The 21,575-nt window shown below is 37.4% G+C and overlaps 1 protein-coding gene across 1 annotated transcript in view; it reads left to right on the forward strand.

Annotated features, from left to right (window-relative positions):
• The first annotated feature begins 237 nt into the window (after positions 1 to 237).
• LOC129756911 (protein anachronism) overlaps positions 238 to 21,575 on the forward strand; it is a 52,185-nt gene continuing 30,847 nt past the window's right edge. The window contains exon 1 of the mRNA XM_055753967.1: positions 238 to 846. Within this exon, the coding sequence (XP_055609942.1) occupies positions 545 to 846 (302 nt within the window). The 5' untranslated portion in view covers positions 238 to 544. The remainder of the gene's footprint in view (positions 847 to 21,575) is intronic.

Here is a 21,575-nt window from a genome sequence, read left to right on the forward strand (position 1 = left end):
GCAGCCCCTCCCAGAACGATTGGCGGTGGAAAATCGACGACGCCATTGTAGAAACCTTTGCGATGCGACGCGACGTCCGTCGTCCGGACGATGTGTTTCTTGTAGTAAGTTCTACCCACCACGTGCATGTTCCTACTCTCTTATGCGTGTGTGTGCGTTTACGTCTGCGTCTGGTTCGCCAGCTCCCGTATAAATAAAATACCTCCACTGATAGAAATCATTTCTTACACAAAGCTCTTGACGAACGCAAGTGTCCAGAAAACCAGCAAGCAACCAAGCAAGACGAAAACGGTTGAGAATTTTCTTTTCGCTCAATTTGGATTGAATTTTCCGGATCCTTTTTTAGTTCTGGTTGAGATTGATACAGTAGCTCACCTGTGGGTTTTTGGAAGACCACAATCTCTCAATTGAGGTCGATGATAATGTGAAAATTCTATACTTCGAAGGACAAGAAAAATTATAAACAAAAATAGTGAAGTGACAGATTCAAAAGTGCGTATACTCGGAATTTGTTAAGATCAACTTTTACTCTTAAGTGGACAAAATGAAGCTACCGGTGTTGATACTAGTGTTGGGCTACGCGTGGGTCAGTAATGCGGCCCCCTTCAACAGCTATGACGAGTTCGCGGTTCCCGAATCTAAAGTGCTCGATTTTGATAATCTAACGGAAAGTGAACGTGCCGATTTGATGCGTAATCAAATCAACATAACGGCCATCAAATTGCAACAGCAGAAGCTTCGAGAGGCCGCAGCCCAACGGAATCTGCAAAGGGTTGGGGCTCCGATGGCCATCAAGCAAAGCCTCGCAGAGCCCAACATTTCCAGCCACGTGCAAAATCGAAGAGTGTAAGTACCAAATTTTCTTAACTCTTCCAAGAAGTTGCAAATTCTTAAATCCACTCCACCGGCAATTGTTCCGCATCACTTGCAATATTTCGGGTATTTTTAGACAAACTGCGCTGCCTTAAGAAAAAAAAATACTAAAATGCACGCAAAGTGAACATTTAATTCCTGTGTGAAAATGCGCACCCGGCGGCGATGATAAATGCGTTTGGCGAAAGCAAAAGTCGAGTTTTTCCTCTTGACTTGCATGACACGCCACCAAAGCAAACATTCGGAAAATGCACGGTGCCTAAGTGGTCTGTGAAAAATTGTCACTTCCCACAACAGAGGATCCGCCGGGGTCCACCAGGAGTGTGTGATTGGTCCAATGGGATGCTCTTGGGTGAGAAATTTTGTGGATTCAAGGCAACGCTCGCTCGCTGCACCCGACGGCAAACCGGCAGCTCAGACTTCAAAATTAACTGTGCTTGTTTTTATTTCAATACGCATCTACTTTAGGGAAGAATGACCCTGGTTGTTAAACTTCTCTAGAAAAAAAAACGTCACTCAAGGTGTTGAAGCAAAAGTCACTTTAAAAATTGTTGTAATTCGTGGTTAAACTTTTAATATAACAGTAACATAACAGTTCATATGAAAATTTTCACTTTTAAAAATTGTCCAAACACTTCATTGTTTCAGTTTATTTTTGAATAACCCAAATCTAAGTGCAAAGCAACCATCATAATGAAACAACATTCAGGTATAATCTGGTCTATTTTATATAAAGTGTCGTTTCGGGGAGACTTAATTAACTTAACAAAACTTTAAAATTACCTAACTACATTGGGCTTGTGATATAGCTCAGTTGGCAAGTCTGTTGCTTCCTGAGCCGATGTCTGCGAGTTCGAGCCCAAGAGTAAATATCGAACACAGTTGTACCGGATAAGTTTTTCAATAACTGTCCGCCAACTGAAACGTTGATAAAGTCGCGAATGCCAAAAAATGGTAAAACGACTATAATCGAAACAAACAACAAACAACCTCGCTACATTGGAAATTAAAATATTTGCTGGTCGCTTTCAATATCAAATCGTGGTACCATTAGTTTACTATCACCAAATCCGTCTATAACGAGATCAAGTTTAGCCTAGCAATCGGCATTTTTTCGTCATTTTCCTAGTAATTTCTATGAGTTGCATAAAGTTTACATCAGAATAACGTTAAAGATGATATTTTGCCAAAAGAGAATAACCAGTTTAAACTGAAAATCTCTATTAAATAGATATTTAAAAGCATATTTTGGCTTCACATATTTAGTTTTAAAGTAAAACAATGCAGAATTCGCTAAAACCGGAAACATTCAGATTTTATTTAAGGCGGTAAAATTGAAAAGAAATGAATAGTAGGGGGTTCCGTGCATTAAGGGTTGTTTTCGTCAAGGCTTGTTTGGAAACGACTATGGGCTGACTGAACGAAAACAACTAAAATTTTTCTGAAAATTTGCTGCAGAATTGAATGAAATTTCAAACATACAAGATGTTTTCCTAAAATTAATGCTTACTTCAGACCCTTTTTTAACTAGTTCCAGGCTCTTCAAACAAATAAAAGACGTAAATAAATGTATAGAATTTCGTTTCAAACCTTAACAGATTAACTAAGAAGTTTTGTTAATTATAGTAGTAAGTTAGTTTTGATATTGTTTAGTTTATGTTAGGGCTTTTCTATTAAAAATGTTTTTATAATAAGAAAAAAAGCATATTCTTTCCCCGCTTCTCCGCTAATTTCAAAAGGAAATGGTTCCGCTTATCATCTAAAGTAATCACAAAAAGGGGAGTGTTGCAAAAATGTGCATTCGATGGACGAGCCTTCCAAAATTGCCAATAAAATACACTAAATGCTTTCTATGGAGCTTCACAACTTCTACACACATCATAATGTATGAGACAATTGTAGATCGTGGCTTGTTACAACTTTGATTCAAATACATTTTATCCAAACTACAACGTGTCAGGTTCAAAAACTGTTTTTTCAAGAGATTTTATTTTACCTTGTCTGTAACTCCTAAGGGTGATGTGATAGGACTTTGACATATTCAACAAACTTATTTATTTTGAACAGATAAACAACTTTGTCGAAGACATCAAAGCCCTAATTTGAAAAACAAAAAAGTTTGCATTTTTATCTCGCTATCGGTGGACCCTTGACAAAAATTTTGATACTAGAATATGCTCCATGTAAAACTGAACAATGTTGCTGAAGACATTGAATGTCTATCTCTTCATCCCTGGACGCAATTAATTTCGTACAGCTAGATTGATGTTCTGCACCACTGTGCATTGTAAAGATTATAGAAAAATCAGAGCCGATTAAACATTCGGATAGGTACAGAATGAATCTCGCGTAAATCGCATAAGAGCAAAATAATACACATCAAAACAGCTTTCCACCCTTTTTACAATTTAAGTATGTTATTTTCGATTTTCGAGATCCAGAATTACTTTTCAAACTTTCACATAGCGCTCCGAGACACTCCTCGCAAAAACTGCTTTCCCTAAAAACCCTAAAGTTCCAGTTCGAGAATAAAAATCAAGCTTGAACACTCCGTTTCTTCAGCTTTCGGTTTGTAATTCTTCATATGAAACAACACGTATTCTGCTCTAAATTTTTCAAACTCTCGGTGGACACTTCTGCACTTCCGCCAAGCTTTCACTCCAAGCCATTTCTATTTAGTTCCAGACTGTTTATGTACTATACCTAATTAAAAATTTTATAAAATTATCGTGGACGGAAATAGAAGACATCGCCTACTCCTACCAAAAAAAAAAAATTAGAATTAAAAGAAACCTAATTTAAGCAAACTGAGCTAGTTCAATGAAAAAAAATGACTACAAACACTTTATTGAATAATCATAAACGAAGTTTGATCAAGCAAAAGAAAGTGTTGCGCCTTTTACTCATTGACTTACATCTTGCAAAGCATTGAAAAGCCACCAAAAGTGATCTTTTAAACTCATTAAAATCTTTAAATATCCACTTTACTCGAGATCATTTCCTTAAAAAGTATCCCATTTACAATGTTGAAAATATAACAGGAGGACGTTAATTATATCACTCCAAAATTTCATTTTATAAGTTAATTCTGCTAGTTTTGGACGATTCTTTTTCAAGAATTTTCAAATAAGCTTTTCTCTCTCAAAAAAAAATTGTATCTAGAAATTGAAGCCTTCAATTGCACACACTTTTTTTCGAATAGTGTACTGAAACAAACTAAGACAGATAATTGAGTTCTGTAAAATTACCATGGAAGGTAGACCACTGGAAGTTCCGGGAAAGTGAACTTCTGGATATTGAGATAGATATCGATGGATGGACGGTTCAAAAGTAAATTTAATCAGTTTTATACAGTGAAGCTGTCAGAAATTAAACGAATTTTACTAAAAACAAAATTTATCTGCTTTTCTTTCTGAAATAACTTAAAAAAAACTTGGTGAAGCATATCGACTTGATTGACATTGAATCTTATGTGATCAGCATCTGTCAACATTTCGACCAGGGGAACTCCAGAAAAAACTTCAGATCAATTATTCCTGAAATAAATTTGAACGGATACTTCGAGAGCTTTGGAAAAAAACAGTTTTTTTATTATGTTTACAATAATGATTGTTGGGTTGGGTTCTTATAATCCGTCACTTTGGTTCATGAGCACTTTCAGATTTGATCCTGGGTCACAATGTCCAAATCAAACTCCGCATTTGGGGAAACACAATTTATTGGAATCAAACGATTTATTAGGAAGGATGATGATGATGTGTTCTATTTGCTTGCTAATAATATAATGACCAAATCTATATCTAATTGCTACAAAGTAAATTCCTCAGCGCTAATATTCATATGCAAGACGGTGTAAACTATAGAGTTGTGAGATGCTAACCTAGCTAATGTGTTACGTACGTTACGCACAGTGCGAACATAGCCGCCACCTTGAATGTTTACATTTCAACTGTCAAACCTAGCTAAGTGTTTACATTAGATCGTATGTTTTGGTTATCTTCACTTTCGTTCGTTTTCCTTGGATCCTCGTCATCGCAGTTCTCCATTGGCAGCAAGCAGATTTTGGTTATTGGACGGCTGGTTATTCCTCTGGTTGTTCTCAACGTCACCACTCTGGTCAAAGAATCGGCACCTGGATGAACACTTAGGATTCTCGCAAGCGGCCACTTAATTGGATGCTGGAACTCATCTACTATCAACACCAAACGCCCGGGCCGAATGTTTTTGTTTGGCTTATGAAGAATAGTGTCTTTCTGCAATTCCTGCAAATATTCGGACCGCCAGTGGAACCAGAATTGCTGAAATGTCCGCTGCATGGCTTGATAGTGGTCCAGTTGGTTCGTAGGAACGGAAGTATAATTTGGTTCGGGAATAGCGTGCATGCTGGAACCTATCAGAAAATGTGCTGGACTAAGATAGCTAATATCGCTTGGGTCCTCTGAGGTAGCTGCCATTGGTCGCGAATTCATTGCAGCTTCAATTTCAACTAATAAGGAGCACATATCTTCGAATGACAATTTGACGTTACCAAGTTGCCGGTACATATGCCTTTTGGCCACCTTCACGGCCGCTTCCCACAGTCCTCCAAAGTGCGGAGCCCTAGGAGGACTCCAATGCCAGTTGATGCCTTTGTTGACACAGCAACCATGTATTTCCTTCTGGTTTTCCATGACAAATTTTTGGAGAGCTCGTAGTTCGTTGTTTCCACCAACAAAGTTTTTGCCATTATCCGAATAAATATCGGACGGAAAGCCACGACGACCGATGAAACGCCGGAGTGCGCACAAGAAGGATGGCGTTGAAAGGTCACCTACCAGCTCCAGATGTACCGCCTTGGTCGCAAAGCAAATGAAGACGCTGATGTATGCTTTCGTAGATTGTGCTCGCCGATGCGCTGGTTTCAAATAAACTGGCCCCGCGTAATCCACCCCTACTATCGAGAACGGTCGACTCGGCGTGATGCGGCTGGCTGGTAGTTGTCCAATTTGCTGCTTCTCTGGAACGGGACAAGCTCGGGTGCAGCGATAGCATGTTCTGATAACGTTTCTCACCATTCGTCTGCCATTGATAGGCCAAAATCTCTCTCGGATGCAAGCAAGAGTTTGTCGGCCGCCACCATGAACCAGTTTAAAATGAAAGTGAATAATGAGTAACCGGGTGAAAGGATGAGGAGCGGGCAAAAGGGCAGGGTGCTTGGTAACGTAAGGCTGATCAGATAATTGCAATCTCCCCCCCACTCTAATTACTTTCTCATTATCTAGGTATGGACTCAACAATCGTATCGGAGAACAAGTCGATAAAGGAAGGCTCTTTTTTAACGCTTTAAGCTCCAGTTTGAACACATCTGCTTGGGCCAACTGAACCAAACGAGTTTCGGCTACCGTTATGTCATCGATGGTTGGAATCAGCTCTATTGTAGTTTTGTGAACTTCCGTACCCTTTTGGCGGCAATTGTTTGCAAATCGCAGCATGAGTGCAGTTACACGAAGAAGCCGAACATAAGATCCATATCGCTCGAAAATCGGATTGTAAGATGACTCTACTTTGACAACAGCTACCACTGTCTTACGCCGCTCTTTTCCATTCACAGGATAATCTGCCAAATCTCGCTTCGGCCACATTTCCTCTGGCTGGGAAAGCCATTCAGGCCCAGACTTCCAAGAAGTACTTTTCAGGAACGAATCGACATCCATGCCTCGCGAAACATGATCAGCAGGATTTTGTAATCCAGAAACGTGGTTCCATTTTGCTCCCTTTGTTAGCGTCTGTATGTTGGATACTCGGTTCGCTACAAATGTTTTCCAGCAATTGGGTGGAGCATTTATCCATTGGAGTGTCACTGTTGAGTCGGACCAGAAAAAGGAGGCTGAAATCGACAAACGCAGAGCTTTCAACACTTTGGAATGCAGCTCGGCAGCTACGTTTGCTGCGCACAATTCGAGCCTCGGTAAAGTTACCTTCTTGAGTGGTGCTACTCGGGATTTGGAAGCTAACAAACTAACATTTATTTTACCGTCATTGTTTAGAGATCGAGCATATACACATGCACCGTATGCACTTTCAGAGGCATCGGAGAAAACGTGGATTTGAATCTCGGATTTGGGAAGAAATGCATATCTGCTTACTCGAAATGCTTGGAGCCCTGATAATTCCCGTAGATAACGTGCCCACTGATCTGCTAAACCTCCATTTATCGGCTCATCCCATTCGCAAGATTGCAACCACAACCGTTGCATCAACATTTTACCACGAATAACAATCGGTGCAATCAAACCTAGCGGATCATATAGCTGCGAAATGCCGGATAATATTTGACGCTTGGTGATCGGCTCAACTGGATCTCGTATGCCAACATTGCATCCAAATAAGTCCTTCTCAGGTTCCCAGCAGATACCCAATGTTTTGATCGGTTCTTCTTTATCAAAATCGAGGCAAGATCGCATGGCAATTTGATCTTCTGCTAAACCGTTTAGTACTTCGCACCTGTTAGAAGCGTATTTTCTCAAACAGAAGCCACCTTTAAGTAACATTTCGCTCAATTCCTCGCGTAACTTGATTGCTTCGAAAACTGTTTCCGCTCCACCAATAAAATCGTCCATGTAAAAACTAATTTTGCCTTTAGATGCCGCTATAGGAAAACGCTCCCCTTCATCATCTATAATTTGTTGCAGAGTCCTGGTAGCTAAATACGAAGAAGGCCCAAGCCCATATGTTACAGTTTGTAGCTCGTACGTGCGCAAAGGACCATTTTGATCAAACCTCCAAAAAATTCGTTGGCATGGAGTGTCGTCTGGGTGTAACCAAATCTGGCGGTACATTTTCTCAATGTCCGCGACTACAGCAACTGGATATGTACGAAAGCGCATAATTATGGACAGTAAATCATCCTGTACTACAGGGCCAACCAACAAGGCCTCATTCAAAGAGCTCCCAGTAGACGTTTTTGCGGATGCGTCAAAGACCACGCGTAACTTTGTTGTGGAGCTAGATTCTTTTATAACAGGATGGTGGGGTAAAAAACAAACATGCGAATTAGTTTTTTCATCTGTTGAAACTAAACGCATATGACCGAGTTCAAGGTACTCGCTCATGAACTTATGGTAATCGGCCTTAAGCTGAGGTTCACGCTCTAACTTCTTCTCCAAAATATGGAAACGACGCCACGCAATTTTTTCTGAATCTCCGACTAGTTCCTCAAAATTGGCTTGCCGAGGAAGTTTAACGACATAGCGACCATCGGGTTTTCGGGTGACCGTTTCGGTGTACATGTTTTCACATTGCTGTTCTTCTTTGGAGAGTGGTAACTGACTTGTTATTTCTTCTATTTTCCAGAACCTTTCCATACTTTCTTCTAATGGTTGCAAAGAGACAGCAGTTATCGAGTAAGATGCGCTCACATCGAGTGATATAGAAAAATTTGCGGCAGCAGCACCGCAGACCAACCAACCGAATATGCTATCGACTAAGGTAGGGAGATTAGGTTTGAGATGGATTCTTTCAGCTGTTTCGAAGCATGCGAAGAAGTGTTCGCTACCGATTATCATGTCGATTTCCGAGCTTAAGTTGAAATGAGGATCTGCAAGGCTGATATCTTTTGGAAGGTTCCAGCTTTGAACATTTACGTTGTGTGCAGGCAAGACGGATGTTAACTTGTCAAGAATCAGGAAATCAACATTAAGCTCAACCTTAGATGTTCTTGATTTGATTTGGGTAAATACTGAGCCATTGGTGTTTTGAGGTAATTCACCAATGCCATGAATCGTCATGTTGTTTCGCCTTCTTTTCATTCGCAGAACTTGCACCAATCGTTCGGAAATAATGTTTGGTTGCGAAGCAGAGTCTAACAAGGCTCGTGCGTAATGATGTTTGCCAAAGCGATCGATAACGATGACTATTGCCGTTAGCATAAAAATGGTTTTATCTGCTGCATTAACGGGTACGAAGGATTGGGAACTAGCTTGCTGTTTGAATGCCATAGTACTGACGATCTCTCCTTCAAAGTTATTGGAAGCAACGGAAGCAACATTTGATACTTGTGGATGTTCATAATTGTTATTCGTGTGCAACTGTCCGGCGAATGAGGAATGAAGTAGGGTGTGGTGTCGTCGCTTGCAAATTCTGCAGTTAAATTTTGAAAAACATTTTCTGACAAAATGATCAGACCTGAAGCAATTAAGACATAAGCGCTTAGAGTTTACAATGTTCAATCTCTCCGAGGGGTTCATCATGCCAAAACGTGGACAATTCACTAAGGTATGGTATTGATCACATGCGACGCATTTAAACTGACTGAAATCAGCCGCATTGGAATGCATATTTACCGAAAAATTTGATCCATAGAAAGGAGTTTCTAAAATGGGGTGTGTTGGTTGCCGATTTACGTCCACCGATTCTAGAACCCGCGTTCTGCGTTGCAAAAACTCTACCAAGTTTGAGTAAGTAGGTTCATCAAGAGTGGAAGCATGGTCCTCCCAAGCTGTGAGAGTGTCAGCATGTAATCGCGAACAAAGGAGATATTCCAACAAAGAGCTCCATGAGCGAACAGGTTCTTTGAGTTGACCCAGGACCTTAACATGTCGTTCAAATTCGTCCACTACTCCGTGCAATTCTGAAGCAGATTCATTAAGCATCTTTGGACTTTCGAACAAGGCTTGTATATGTCTTTTCTTTAGTAAATATTCATTTGCGTAGCGTTTTACTAAAGCGTCCCAAGCTAATCTATAATTAACAGCACTTAATCCGAAAGACTCAATGACCTGACCAGCCTCACCTTTCACAGCAGCTTTAAGGTAATGGAATTTTTGGATGTCTGGCACCTCGTGATTTTCATGGATCATTGCAACAAAAGTATCGTGGAAACCGAGCCAATCCTGATAATCTCCGGAGAAGGTAGGTAGCGAAATGGTAGGTAAATTTAGGCCTTTCAGAGAGCAGGCAGAAGTAGGTGGGGGGGCTTGAGGAGGATTGCAATTCGAATTTATAGGAACAGAAGTTTTAGAAAGCAAAAATGCTTTAATTCTAAAAAACGTTGGTTCAAAGGATGCCCTTATTGCTAGATTTCTCACCCGGCTTTCATTGTCGTTCTCGATGTCTTCAAGCTCCGCCTGAACTACTTGGAGTCCTTCCCATACTTCCTCAACGTTCTCTAGCCGCACCCTTACCTCGAGCATGTCCCGTTCCTCGACGAATCCTTGCACGAACTGTTCTGCACGCGACAAGGACGCAAGCAATGTAGTTCTCCGGAACTGTAGCTGCTCAATATGCCTGCTTTCTTCCATGATCGTCTCCGATGAATCTGGTGAGAAAATAATCAGGAAGCACTGGGGCTTACAAATAAATTACTTGGAAAGGTGCTCACCTGACCAAGGCAAAATCGTGCCTTGGAAATCAATATAACCGTGGAGATTACTTCGGCTTTGTTTCGTTCCGATATGTAGTAGATGCGAGTCCGGATACCAGGTGATAGAATGACTACGAAAAGGTGCAGGTGACCTTATGGATGTGTTCCAATCGCTAGGACTTTCTCAGGACCGTCTCGATGTGATCTCGGCGATCGTTCAAAGATAATACGCAGGATCTAATGTCAGGATTCTGGCTCGAAACCGACTTAGTGCGCTCACTCGCTGATACTGGATCACTGAAGAGGTTCTCCTACGTTCGTCGGGAAACCGGTATCTAGCATGGAAAGGTACAAAATCTAAAAGCACCCACAAATCACAGGAACCTTTTTGGAAATTTAATCACCTTCTTAATATCGAATCAATGCCTTGTATATATTCAATTGCTGCTTAGCCGGCCTGGGTTACAACTTCTGGGATGTTACAATAAAGCGTCACACAATGTAGCTGGGCAAGGGAGGGGGGACATAAAGTTGCACAAAAGTGTTGCACAATGGGGTCACACAATAACGCTGATCAATAGGGTCGGTCACACAATAGCGTTTGGTCAATAGGGTACACGAGCTTTTGAAATGGCTACACTTTTGCGCGCTCCAAACTATTGTTCACCACAGGAAATCGGTTACAGGTCAAATCCTGGTCACGGCACCAAATTTATGTTGGGTTGGGTTCTTATAATCCGTCACTTTGGTTCATGAGCACTTTCAGATTTGATCCTGGGTCACAATGTCCAAATCAAACTCCGCATTTGGGGAAACACAATTTATTGGAATCAAACGATTTATTAGGAAGGATGATGATGATGTGTTCTATTTGCTTGCTAATAATATAATGACCAAATCTATATCTAATTGCTACAAAGTAAATTCCTCAGCGCTAATATTCATATGCAAGACGGTGTAAACTATAGAGTTGTGAGATGCTAACCTAGCTAATGTGTTACGTACGTTACGCACAGTGCGAACAATGATAAATTTAGTTGGCAAATAACCTTGATTACAAAAATCATAAAAGCGATTTATTTTTAAGTTTAACCTTTTTTTTCTGGGAATGTAATATTTTCTTTAGTTCTTACTAGAGGTTTGAAACGATATAAATTTGAACTCATTTTGAGTTTCTCATTGCAAATGTCAAAAATTTATATTTTTGCGACGATCCCAATCAGCATTTAAATAATTTCATTTGAAAAGATTGCCTAGGGGGCAAAGAGCTCGAAAATCTAGTAGAAGGGGACGGTGAGAATAAAAAGTTTGAAAACCATTCAAAGACACTTTATGCGGTTTCACACGGCAAATATTATTATTAGTACTGATAGAGTCTTAGTATCATTTTTATTACAAACAATTCCGCCAAACGTGGCATCATACAACAGCAGGGTTGAATGCAACATTTGTATTCCAAAACACTTGTTGAATTTTTATTTTAATATAATATAATCGAGTTATCATTGTATGATTACATAATGATGATGACATAAATTTGCACATCTTGAGCCCGTTTTTTTAATTTTTTGATTTTCATTGAAAGTTAAAAAAATCGAGCAATAGATACCTACAAATCTCGCATGAGCTTTCATTACGTCGTATGAAACAAAATATAAACAAAGAGATTTGTTACGAAAGAATACAAAAACTGACATAAGCTAGTCGCATCTTCTTTCCATTTAGAATATTCGTAGCCTGGACAACATATTTTATATGTGAAATACAAATTTTAACGTTGATTTGATAACTTTTGCAGCAGTTTTCTGTGAATTCTTAAGATGTTTCATGCGACGTTATGAAAGCTCATGCGAGAAATTTTAATATTTTTCGAAGCCGTAAAAATCCTAACCCAGAATGACGGATTGGCTTAATAATATGTACAACCTACAAACTTTATATTGCTTTTGTTATCCTTTACCTACAATACTGTTGGTGTAAAAATATTTCTTGAGCAGTCATCAAATTTTTTTAAATAAATATTTTTATAATTCAGTTACCAGTCTAAGGTGAAAGGCAACAAAATGCAAACCAAATTGGCACCTAGTAAATCTCGTTTTTATATGCTGGAATATGGTTGCTGGTTGCATCACGCTTTTTTAAACTTCAATTTTATGTCCATGCAAACATGTATTTTGATGATATCATTTTTCAAATTTTATAGTATTTTTACCCCTATATCTATGCAGCACTCTAACGCTTTTTTTGTTAAAAGCATTTTTGACAAAATAAAATTTAATTCGAACAAAACCCAAAACTACTGCAATTGGTGTTTTAGGCGTTATGGCAACACAAATTTTACAAAAACTATAAAATTTCTTTGTAACACCATCACGTATAAATGGACGGTCGGAATGAAGTGAAACTTGGTATTCGAGGGTTTTTCGGGTTTGTATAATAGTTTCAAAAATCTCACTTTTTGAAGAAGGAGGCACCCCATGAAAAATCAACTTAAAAGGACACACAATATAAAGAAAATTAGCATATAAATTGAAGAAACATTTTTGACTTGATTGTTGTAAGTTGCTCCTTCTTCTGAGTAGAGTAAAAGTCGCATGTTTAGAAAATTAAAAATATCTGAAGATACCAATAAATTTTCTGACATAGTCTGTCCCGTCAATCTTAAAACTTTTGATAAATAAGCTGTATGATTATCTGTGGATATAACATTTAAAAAAAAAGTTTAAAAGAGTGGATTCTAGTTTTGGGATATAATCTAAGGCTTAAACAACTTAGAATCGGATCACATACAATTTCCGATTCCTCCTTGAGAAAATAACGTACAATATTTGTAAAAATATGTTTTTGCAGGGCACACGGTCGAAATTCCGATTCGATGGATAATGATAGAGAAACAAGAGAGGAGGGTGGGCGATTCCATCACGTTCATCGTGGTGTAATTGGCTAACGCTCCGTTGTATTTAAGCGGAGATTGAAGGTTCAAGCCTTGTCGGCGAGCCGTTATGGCTTATTCGAGAAATTCATGACATTTACGGCTTATGTTCTTCCATTTCATCAATCCTCATGTTTCTCTAAAATCATCCTTCACCTTTAAAATTTGATAATTTTTAGGTACGAAGTGTACCAAGACAGAATCATAAGATTTGTTATGTTTTTGTTGTTTCGGTAGCCAAAAAGCTTTCAAATTTCTCTTTGTAACTAATACGAGTCAACACTCATATCACATGTCGACAGTTATACCTGTTTCATCCAATATGTGTAATTGCTATTGTATTTACACATTACACTAAGCCGATTTGGGGTAATTTTTGAATTTCTCAAACCCTGGGGTCTGAACAGCTGCGTCTTGGTCCAAAACTCATCCATGATTTTTTGCAAAATTTTTAAGTAACGTTTACATGAATAAATTTAAACCTTTTGGTTTGTATGGGAAAATTGAATATTTTGTACTGAAAATCAACATCATTTTTGTTTCTTCTGTGGAATCGAGCCTGTTAATGGTTTGTGAGCCAATTTATAAATATCCTAAAGGAAATTTTCCGTTGAACATTTTTATCGGTACTTATTGTCTCATTAGCTGTTGAATAGGGGTGTTTTTTGGCATTGAAAAACAATAAATTTAACTGACATCACTGCTGGGTGCTTAGCGGGGTATTGCATAACTACTTTTCATGCAATACATCGCGAGGCTCCAGCAGTGATGTCAATTGAATTATTTTTCATCAAAGCGAAATGACATACCCCTGTATAACTTTTTTGCCTAATAACTTTTTTGCCTAATAACTTTTTTGCCTAATAACTTTTTTGCCTAATAAGATACTAAGTTACGGTCTTCAACAAAGTTGTTCCGCGGAAAATTTCCTCTAAATAATTAATAAATTCACACAAAAACCATAAGCAGGTTTGGTTCCACAGAAGAAACAAAAATGATGTTGATTTTTCAGTACAAAATAATCAATTTTCCCATACAAACCTAAAAGTTCAAATTAGCTCATGTAAACGTTACTTTGAAATTCTGCGAAAAATCATTGATGAGTTTTGGACCAATACGAAGCTTTTTCGACCCCAGGGTTTGAGAAATTCAAAAAATGACAAATTTTTGAAGGTGATGGAAAGTATTAGAGAAACATGAGGAATCAAAGAACGAAAGAACATAAATCGTAAATATTATGAATTTTTCAAAAAAGATACAACGGCGACCGACATGAGCTTCGATTCCATAACTTATTTTACTTACAATGATGATTAATACCCGTGAACAGTTGACATGAACGACTCTCTTTCCTACCATTCAACCATAATTTTAGTAGAAAGGACCCGAGTACATTTCAACATATCGATCATATGCGCTTTCTTGATCATATTCGATTAGGCTTACCAGACGTCATACATTGGTAGCACATGTCCTACATTTTGTCACTTTGTCCTACCTCAAATGTCCTACTTTTTCGACATCCGATTGGTCCTTAATCTATTTCATTTTATTCTACTAACAAACATATTGATTGCTAGTAAATGAGCAATGAAGCAGCGATAGATTTTTTTGTGTCAACATTTTTTATTCAAACAAAAACTTATTTGAGAACCTTTCCAACATTATTTAGGAATATAAACACATCATTATCAGCTTCTGCACAAGTTACCTAGATATCTTTTCAAATTGATGCTGTATCAAGCTTTATACTTTTGTCCTTCTTTGATGTTCTACCTTTTGCTGAATTTTCCAACCACGGGTCCTACCTTTCTATATTTTTTTCTGCTAAGCCTACCTTTGATGACAATTTCACACCAATCACACCATTTATTTTGTTAATGCTTTTGTGCAACAGCAAGCAATTGCTGCTTATTGTTTTAATCCGCTTGGCTTTCCATATGCTCATAATCTATTAGATTAAACAGAAACACCACCTTTGTCAGACGATGTAAAAGTTAAAAAAAAAACTTTATGATTCATAATTTTTTAATTTTTTTGAATCAATTTATTATAATCGAAGTTGTTTAAAATTTTCTTGGTTACGGTTACAAAATAAATCTAAACAATTTAAATCAACCAATGAAAAACCATAATTTATTCTTCAGTAGGTAACTACATATTAATTAATTTAAAATTCACCACAACGCGAACGGTTGTATACAAATGGATTGTTTGATTCAAACTTTAGCGCAGTTTTTATGTACCCAGATGCATCCATCAGTTTCATTACCTGGTAATAATCATTCGATTTGTTATTGTGAACATTTCAATTATTTATTTTTAGATAACTATTTATCGTAGGCTAACAATATCATTGTGGATTGATAAATTAAATAATATCGGTTCATCGTGATTACCAAACTTTAAAAAACGATCAGCTGGGACCGACGAAACCGACTTCCATAGCAGCGGTCAAAATTAGCGCCGGGCCACGTGCTCGACCCAGCCGGCATTGAATCTCGAACTTTACGGCACTGCCAGACATTAGGACGCTTCACTTTCCCGCACGAGCACCGGTTTTCCAAATGATCAATGCTTCCGTTAACGTTTTGGCTTTGACGTGGAAAATTTCGCGTATACATTGTAGTTTAAAGTATTCACAAATCTTTGCTACGCAAAGTTGTTTAAAGTGATGAATAAACTCGCAGATCTATTAATTGAAGGTTCTGAGCTGATTTGAGGTTGCATATAGTAAAGTGGCAAACGTTGAACGATTTAGTTCGATTGATAGGAGCAAAACGTGTGAAAATTCGGGAAGATTTCTATATCCATTCTACGAGAAAGCTCAGCTGATGATGACGACAGTAGCTGATCTTAATTCGTACCTTCTTCTCAAACGATCAGCTGGGATCGAGAACACGCGGCCAAATTAGAGGGAGTGAGCTAGTACTCAAAGCATATGATTTGCGTATGGTATCGTCGCGTTTTTTTAAGCAGTCATTCATGTCGCAAAGTGTTTGGTTAACTTTACTGCTATCGTCTGTATGAATGAGGAATTTGAAGAAACCAGTTGCCGGCCGGCCGGCATTTTTTTTTTGAGAAACAAAATTATGTACCCTCATTTTTCATCCCGCTGTCAGCTTTGATTGGGTAGAAGGATATACACTTGTCCCTAAATTGATTATAATTTTTGTTTGAAATGTTTTATTCTGTGTGATTAGAAAACTGTTAAATTAATTAACTGTCACCAACCAGAATAATACAGTAATGCCTTTGAAAATAAATAAATATGGTGTTACCTTTACGTGTTGCTCGCCACCCGAAAAAAAGTCGTGAATAACGCACGAATGCCCCGTGTCACGTTAATGGGTTATAAATTTGAGATCCCACAAATCACCGTGTTACTAAGTGCTGACAATCGATCATCAGCTGCTCAGAAGCTGAAGAATTTAGGTGACGATCGTTTCACACCAAGTACCTACCGGGTAACCGACCATCGCCGCGCCGGCTGCCATGGCACTGTGTCTTAATATTCGGGAAAATTAATTTCCCGAAGCGAGTTTCAATGAAAAATTATGTGGGCGGTATCCCTCCCCGTGCAAATATCGAGTCAGTCATTGGCCGTAGCCTTTAGATGCTTTCCCAAAAATAAGTTTGATTCGGATTTTACCTTAAGGGTGGCGGGGGCGCGTTCTTTGACTTTGAAGAGTACGCCTGCTAAAGAGCGTAGGAAACGTTGCGTAAGATCAACGCTATTTTTACCATGGACAGCTCTGAAGATTGATGTTTTAAGATGTCCTGTCAATAACCCATTCAACTAAAAAGTCCCTACTACGTGGATGCAAGGCCGGGGGGGGGGGGGGGGAGCAGGAGTTTGACCCACCCCCTCCATGGAGATTTTTTTTTCAAGTAAATTTTTCAATTCAAGAAATAAATTTACCGTTGTCATGGAAAACTGCTTTATACCAAAAGGTATTCAATAATAACTGTTAACAAACACGTCAGAAAATTGGCTTGCCTCCGGCGGAATTTACTCCTATATAACTTAGCATTCCAGAGTGCCCGATTTAACCCCTGGAAATTTAGTAAAAATTTCAAAAGAACCCGAAAGAATTCCCGATTTTTGTGGAAAACTACCTAGATATTGCTTGGATTTTTTATGTGAATTTGCTTGCAAAACTAAGCAAGAAACTTAAATAAAGTGATGGCAAGTATTGATTTTTGGTTCAAAAACGAAATTTTTAAATTTGTTTAATCCATTACGAACCGCCAAGAGATTTGAGCCGAGAGACATCGAAATTTGGTATATTTCATCGCAAAACTCACTGGAACAAATTATGATAAAATTCGGGGAATATAGTTTAATCATAAAATTTATAACATTTGAGTTATGCTTTTAAGCGTAGCCCATTCACTCAAGCGAAAAAACGAGATTTCTCGTATTTGATCAAAAATATGTTAACTTCAAAATAAAAATATAAAAACAGAATGATGTGAAATAAATTGAAAAGAAGCCTATGTGCCTCGACAAAAAAAAAAAGTTGAAATGGAAATCAGCTTTTTCAAAAGAATAGCCCAGAACAGTCCGGCTTGGATACGTGCAAAAAAACTACCACTCTTTCTAGGCCTAAGACATTTCACGGCACTATATTACGATCATAAATTGAACCTACTTTTTATTGTAAATTCCAAATTGAAATTCCACAAACCTTTTGTATTGGAACACAAATCTTGACGCTCATAAACCTATACCCTTCTTTAGAATGTTTTTAGAAGTCTATCTAATCGAATTCAGAATTTGAAATCAACCATTTTAATTTCAAAATTCAATCATCAAATAATTATTTGACTTGATGGTGTGTAAACAACAATTACTCACGATAGTTACGATACTCAACAGAATAAGCAAATTCAGGACTGATATTCTCTTGAGTTATATTTTAAATTTTATAAATAAGTTAGAAAAAGTTAAAAAATTTTAAATTGAAAAATTTTGCTAATAAAATTTTGAAAATCTTACGTTTTTCATCTTCATATTTTGTTTGATTTCAAACAATAAAAAAATCAGGGAATATCCGCGCAAATCCGGCTAAAATCAAGGAATTACCAATAAAAAGCGAAAGACAAGGTGAAAAATGAACAATCGAAAAATGTTTTTTTTTCCAAGGCACATTAGCAGTGTTCAAATCTTATCTGCAATTTATTTCGTTGAAACAAGTTAAAAAAAATTATTGATGCGAAAATCATTTTCGTGAAATAAATTTTAGTATAAGGAATGGATTAAGCTAAAATTGTAAAAAAAAACCGGGTTAAATCCATTTTTTTTTTCTCGATATCTAGGCAACCGGACCAGTAAAAATGGGTAATTCCCATTTTTTTTTAAATCCCACCAAGCCCGGTTAAAACCCGGCAATCTGGAATGCTAACTTTAGATGATTCAATATTTCAAATGACAGCGACAAAATATTTACAGCTTGAAATTTAAAACTATCAATCCTGCGCTTGGAATTCGTTATTTTTATTTTTATTAGTTTCTTATTGATTATTCAACCTTTACTTTGTCAGAATAAACTTTCAATGATGAATTTAACATTTTAAATACGTGAAGTTATTGCTATGAACTTCAAAACGAATTTTTTTAACCTTTTATTTTAATAAAGGGAAGAATTTGAATATGATTCTATCTCTAACTTTTAACACTGCCACTCTCGAAACCAAGTTAAATATGTTTTTCTTTTTATCAAATCAAATTCAATTATTAACCATGTGTTTTAAATAAATTCTATTAAGATAAAAAGTTTAAATGGGGGTTTGACTCCAAATTTTAATTTTAATTCATTTTCCCGTCTATCGAAAAAAAATGTTTTGAAATGAGTAAACAAGATTGCTTAAAATTAGTTTTCAAGTAGGTTCTAATTCAGAGTATGGAAAATCATTCTAAATAATTTATGATTGGCTTGCCAGCAAAATCATTGGTTTAAAATTTTGATTCTGATTAATTTAGTAAATATTTTTCGAGTTTGTGTGTCATAAGCTCATTAGGTCATATGCTGCAAATCTTTTTAAGAAATCAATTTTCATATTTATTATGCAATTATGTTATGTATTGTTATTATTTCAAGCTGAATTAGAAGTTCGCACCGAAATCCCCCACCTCCCCCTGGGAGGATCGTTCACATGCGCCTGCGTGGATGATTGTTTCAAAATGCATCCTTTTAAGCTTTTCCCTTTCAAATCGAAGCACTTAAAATAAGGTTGCCAGAATTTTTTCCTTGCCTATCCAGGCCAAGCAAATTCGGACACTTTTATATAAAAACCTGGCAAAATCCGGGCATTTGAATTCATCATTGACGACCACTAATCTGGGCGATATCCGAGCAAATTTGGTCAAAAACCAGAAATTACTCAACAAAATATAGAAAAAAAATTAAAAAATAATTTTTTTTCGTCAAAACTCATCGACAGTTTCTAAGTCGTATTTTAGGCTTCCAGAAAACATCGAATGGTTATTTTTATAAAACTGGATCGACAAATTTAGTTTTGGAGGCATAAATTAAAAAAACACAATTTGTATTTTTTTTTTGTTAAGTTTCCCAAAAAAAATTAATAAATCCGGGCACAATCCGGGCATCTTTCAATGAAATCCAGGAAACGGGCCGGGCCGGACTATTCCCAAATTTGGTATTAAACATCCGGGTAAATCCGTTTGAAATCGGGCAATCTGGCAAGCTAAACTTAAAAGAACCGAGGTTTAAAGTACATTTCTCTAAAGACCGTTTTGAGAAAGCTACTTTCTATAATATTGGTATTCCTGATGTTTTATGAAAATTTCAGTAAAATACAATTATGCAAAAGACATGGGAAGTGAGCAGTCAGTTTTTACAAATATTTTCGAATAACTTTCACTGTTAAACTTAAATCATCATTGTGGGCTGGTGGTTTTAGCATTTAGCTTGATGTTAAGAATTCATATTTTTATGTTTGTGTTTTTTAGAAACAAATTTACACCCATTTTTTACATGTTGTTGGTTGGAAATTTTGGAATGTTAATCATTATTATTTATCATTTTTAAATTCGAAATTTAAAGTTAAACAAAAAAAATAAACAGATCTAGTGAATTTGACATTAATTTTGAAAAAGGGTCTGTTCTTCACCAAAAATTCACAAACAGGAACACTTAATTCACAAATATCTATATGTCTTGGAAAGGTTTTCTTAAGTACGATCTCTTTGGGGCAAAGTGCGCATACATGTGTATCAAAACGGACCGGTCAACCTTTTAGGTGTGTGTGAACCTATTCATGTTTTTAAAATATTATTGTTATTACGCGTAGGAATAAGATAAAAATTTGCACACAGGGATTCTTTTGAACTTTAAGTTGACCCTTGATATTTTGACCTAAGGATTAAACTCCAGGAAGAAAGGACAGCTATATAAATTGTTTTTCCCTGTTGTCCCATCGTCATCAAAATGCATCCGTTTGATATTTCAATAAGCATAAGGTCAGACGAGATTTTCAATCTATCCTTTTCAGAAATTTAGTTCAAAAATAACTTACTCTTTGGGTTGTGTCACGTTAAAGTATAATTTTATATAAAGGGTGATACGGTCAAAATTTGGTCAAGGGAAAACGCGTGTAAATCGGTGAAATCGTTTATTTAAAAAATTAAATTAAATTTCTTTTTCAAGTTTAATTAGTATAAAATTCAGGAAAAATATTCTGTTAGGCTTCCGCTTCTCCAAATCCGAATTGCCGGGCCTTACGCTTAACCCCTGCCATCAGATTTTGTACAGCCACCTTGTCCACCTTCTTCGCCGCAGAAAGCCAGTTTACCTTGAACTGCTGCTCGTCCTTAGCAGTTTTTTTGGTCATCTTTAGGATCCGCTTGACAATAGCCCAGTATTACTCAATTGGGCGGAGCTCTGGCGTGTTGGGAGGGTTCTTGTCCTTGGGAACCACCTGCACGTTGTTGGCGGCGTACCACTCCATGGCCTTTTTACCGTAATGGCAAGATGCCAAATCCGGCCAAAACAGTACGGAACAACCGTGTTTCTTCAGGAAAGGCAGCAGACGTTTATTCAAACACTCTTTTGCGTAAATTTCTTGGTTGACAGACCCGGAAGCTATGAAAATGCTGCTTTTCAAGCCACAGACATAGATGGCTTGCCAAACCAGATATTTCTTCGCGAACTTTGACAGTTTCTACTACCTTTCCCCTTCCTTTTGCCGTATAAAACTCCTGTCCCGGAAGCTGCTTGTAGTCGGCTTTGACGTAGGTTTCGTCGTCCATTACCAGTACAGCTTCCGGGATCGCGCTTTGGCCGTCGTATTTTGTTTATCATCGCGATTTGGAGTCACTACCTTCTTGTAAGTCGATAGTCCGGCTTGTTTTTTGGCTCGATGCACGGTTGTAGACGATATACCCAGCTTATTTGCGACATCTCG

Source organism: Uranotaenia lowii, chromosome 3 (assembly GCF_029784155.1).
Source record: "Uranotaenia lowii strain MFRU-FL chromosome 3, ASM2978415v1, whole genome shotgun sequence".
Lineage (NCBI taxonomy): Eukaryota > Metazoa > Arthropoda > Insecta > Diptera > Culicidae > Uranotaenia > Uranotaenia lowii.